Source organism: Ursus arctos, unplaced genomic scaffold (genome assembly GCF_023065955.2).
Source record: "Ursus arctos isolate Adak ecotype North America unplaced genomic scaffold, UrsArc2.0 scaffold_5, whole genome shotgun sequence".
NCBI classification, from domain to species: Eukaryota; Metazoa; Chordata; class Mammalia; order Carnivora; family Ursidae; genus Ursus; species Ursus arctos.
The window spans coordinates 8,183,070-8,186,150 of record NW_026623067.1 but is presented as its reverse complement, the minus strand read 5'-3'; the positions used below and the strand labels follow the sequence as shown (position 1 = coordinate 8,186,150).

The 3,081-nt window shown below is 38.3% G+C and overlaps 1 protein-coding gene across 1 annotated transcript; it reads left to right on the top strand.

The window, feature by feature from the left end:
• The first annotated feature begins 1,786 nt into the window (after positions 1–1,786).
• LOC113261888 (olfactory receptor 6M1-like) lies at positions 1,787–2,743 on the top strand. The gene has a single exon (XM_026508205.2). The coding sequence runs from the start codon at positions 1,787–1,789 to the stop codon at positions 2,741–2,743; it is 957 nt and encodes a 318-aa protein (XP_026363990.2).
• The last annotated feature ends 338 nt before the right edge of the window (positions 2,744–3,081 follow it).

Genomic DNA, 3,081 nt, shown 5'->3' with positions numbered 1-3,081 from the left:
GTCATATAGTTTCATGACATTTTGATCCATTTTTTAATTTAATTTGGTGTCCCTTGCTTTGATAATGATTTTTCTACCATTAATATGACACCACATATTTCAGTTTCTCACAAGTGTTTCCTAAAATATCTATACCAATGCATATATTACATCTTGAGCCATTTTAGGTTGTGTGTGTTTCTGACAACTGTATTGGTTTTATATTACAGTCCTAGATGTATGACAGTACCAGGGAATATATTAATATTTATTGGTAAATTCTTACTGCTCAGATTTATAATTATTGTTTTCAAATTGCTTCTTGTGTTTTTTTGTTTGTTTACTTCGATATTGCAAAAGACAATTATGGTTATTTTTATCCCAATGTGTGTGTGTGTGTGTGTGTGTGTGTGTGTGTGTGTGTGTGAAGTCATTTTGGTAGCTCTGATTTCTGTCAAAGTTACATTATGTACTTCTAGATGTACTATTGTATTTATTTTTTATATCATTATTTCTCAAACTTGAGGATTCTTTGTGTACTTCTTCTCCCAAGTCATTGTACTTTTTTTTCCTTTTCTGTAACTAATTCAGACACAAACCTGTAAAGATTACCTTGTCCATCAAATATAATATTCAAAAACATAACTGAGAAGTCATCAAGACTATTGTAAATATTAGAACATTATTGTATAATTCTTTACAATACAAAAATTTCAAGAGATTCAGTTTGACAGGATTTAGTATAGTGCAATGAAAAAGAAGGGCTACAAAGGAAGGATAGGATGAAATCTATAGAGATAATTGGAATTTAAATAAAAACATAAAAAGGTAATAGTAAATATACAAAGGAGGATAAGCTAATTCACATATTTTTCCACCTTAATTGGCAGTTGGAGTGTCAGAGTCTCAGGTGGGAAAACCTGGCTGCCATGTTTGCGCACTGTCCTCTGTGGCTCTTGAACCAAACTGCACCATTGACTTGGAGCTGGAGTCCGTACCCTCTATGTGTCCTTTTGACATGTAGACATCCCAGATCTTATAAGACAAGCACTGGAAACAAAGTGTTATTATATTTACAGGTACCAACTAAATATTTCATTGGTGTATTTTGTCAGAACATTTACATGACAAAGTTCTCATTGAGAAAACATATAATTGTAATTATAAATTTAACATATCTTTATAAAGATTTATGGAGTATAAAAAGGAAAGAAGCTGATTTTTTTAAGATTATTTATTTATATTTGTTGATGAGATAGATAGATAGAGACAGAGAGCATTAGCAGAGGGAGCAGCAGGCAGAGGGAGAATTGGACTCCCCACTGAGAATGGAGTCCCACACAGGACTCAATGCCAGGACTCTGGGATCATAACCTGAGCCAGAGGCAGATGCTTAAGCTACTGAGCCACCCAGGCATCATAAGAAGCTGTATTTTTGAAGGATAAGTTATACTGTTCTCTTGATCAACTTTGCTAGAAAAAATGTTGCTAAAATAATTTATTTTAAATTTCTTTTAAATTTCTTAATTTAGTGAATGATTCACCATACTTTTTTTTTCTGCTATCACTGTCTTTTTTTTTTTTTAAGATTTTATTTTATTTATTTGACAGAGAGACAGCCAGTGAGAGAGGGAACACAAGCAGGGGGAGTGGGAGAGGAAGAAGCAGGCTCATAACTGAGGAGCCTGATGTGGGGCTCGATCCCATAACTCCAGGATCACGCCCTGAACCGAAGGCAGACGCTTAACCGCTGTGCCACCCAGGCGCCCCTGCTATCACTGTCTTTATAGTAAAAAGAGGCATAAACATGGAAACAGACAATTGGACATTGGTGACTGAGTTTATTCTTGTGGGGATACCAACAACCAGAGCCCTTGGGGGCCTCCTGTTCATGATTTTTTTATTGGCCTATTTGGTGACAGTCCTTGGAAACACCCTCATCATTACCCTGATTCTCCTGGATTACAGGCTTCACTCACCCATGTACTTCTTCCTCAGCAATCTCTCTTTCAGTGAAGTATTAACTACCACCTGTGCTGTTCCCAAGATGTTGGCAGGCTTCCTGTCAGAAAGAAAGAGCATTTCATTTAGTGGATGCCTCACCCAGTTGTGTTTCTACTTCCTTTCTGGATGCACGGAGTTCATAATTTTTGCAGTCATGTCCTATGATCGCTATGTGGCCATTTGCAGCCCCCTCCAATACCCTGTGATTATGACCAGCTCACTCTGTGTGCGTCTTGTTGTCCTCTCATGGGTGGGTGGCTTTCTCCTCATTCTCCCATCCATTGCCCTTAAGGCTCGGCTGCCATACTGTGGCCCCAATGTGATTGATCACTTTTTCTGTGACAGTGCCCCTCTCCTTCACTTGGCCTGCACTGACATCCGTATCATTGAACTCTTGGACTTCCTCAGCTCCCTTGTCCTGCTCCTCAGCTCCCTCTCCCTCACCGTGGTCTCCTATGTTTACATCATCTCCACAATTCTGAAGATACCCTCAGGACAAGGTCAACGCAAAGCCTTTGCCACCTGTGCCTCTCACTTCACTGTGGTCTCCATGGGCTATGGGATCTCCATTTTTGTCTATGTCCGGCCCTCCCAGAAGAGCAGCTTGCATCTTAACAAGATGCTCTTTATCCTGTCTAGTGTCATCACACCACTCCTGAACCCCTTCATCTTCAGTCTAAGGAATGAAACCATGAAAGATGCACTGAAGGACAGCTTGGCCAAGGGCCAGAACTTCCTCCAGCAGATGAGGTCCAAGTGACATGATCTTTGGGAACCATCTTATTACTGCTATCCTCAGCTTCATCAATGATTCCAGTCATGTCCCATGATGTATGTAAATTAATGGTAGTGTGAGTTATGTAAGTATTTTAACTTGCTAATAAAATATACTGGTTTCTTGTGCATGTTAGATTTTGAAGATTTTGTTTCAATAATTAAATTTTTCATTTGTAGGTCATTATAAAGGTAATGGTGGGTAGAATTAATAGAAGTAGTAGCATTCATTAAAAACTCGATTTCAGATATCACTTGGATGGAAATGCATACACTATATATAATAGATATATAAAAGAAAGGTTTTAGAACACTTTTGCACTC

Coding starts and splice junctions, on each gene's coding strand:
- LOC113261888 (XM_026508205.2), top strand. CDS start 1,787: ATGGAAACAGACAATTGGACATTGGTGACTGAGTTTATTCTTGTGGGG.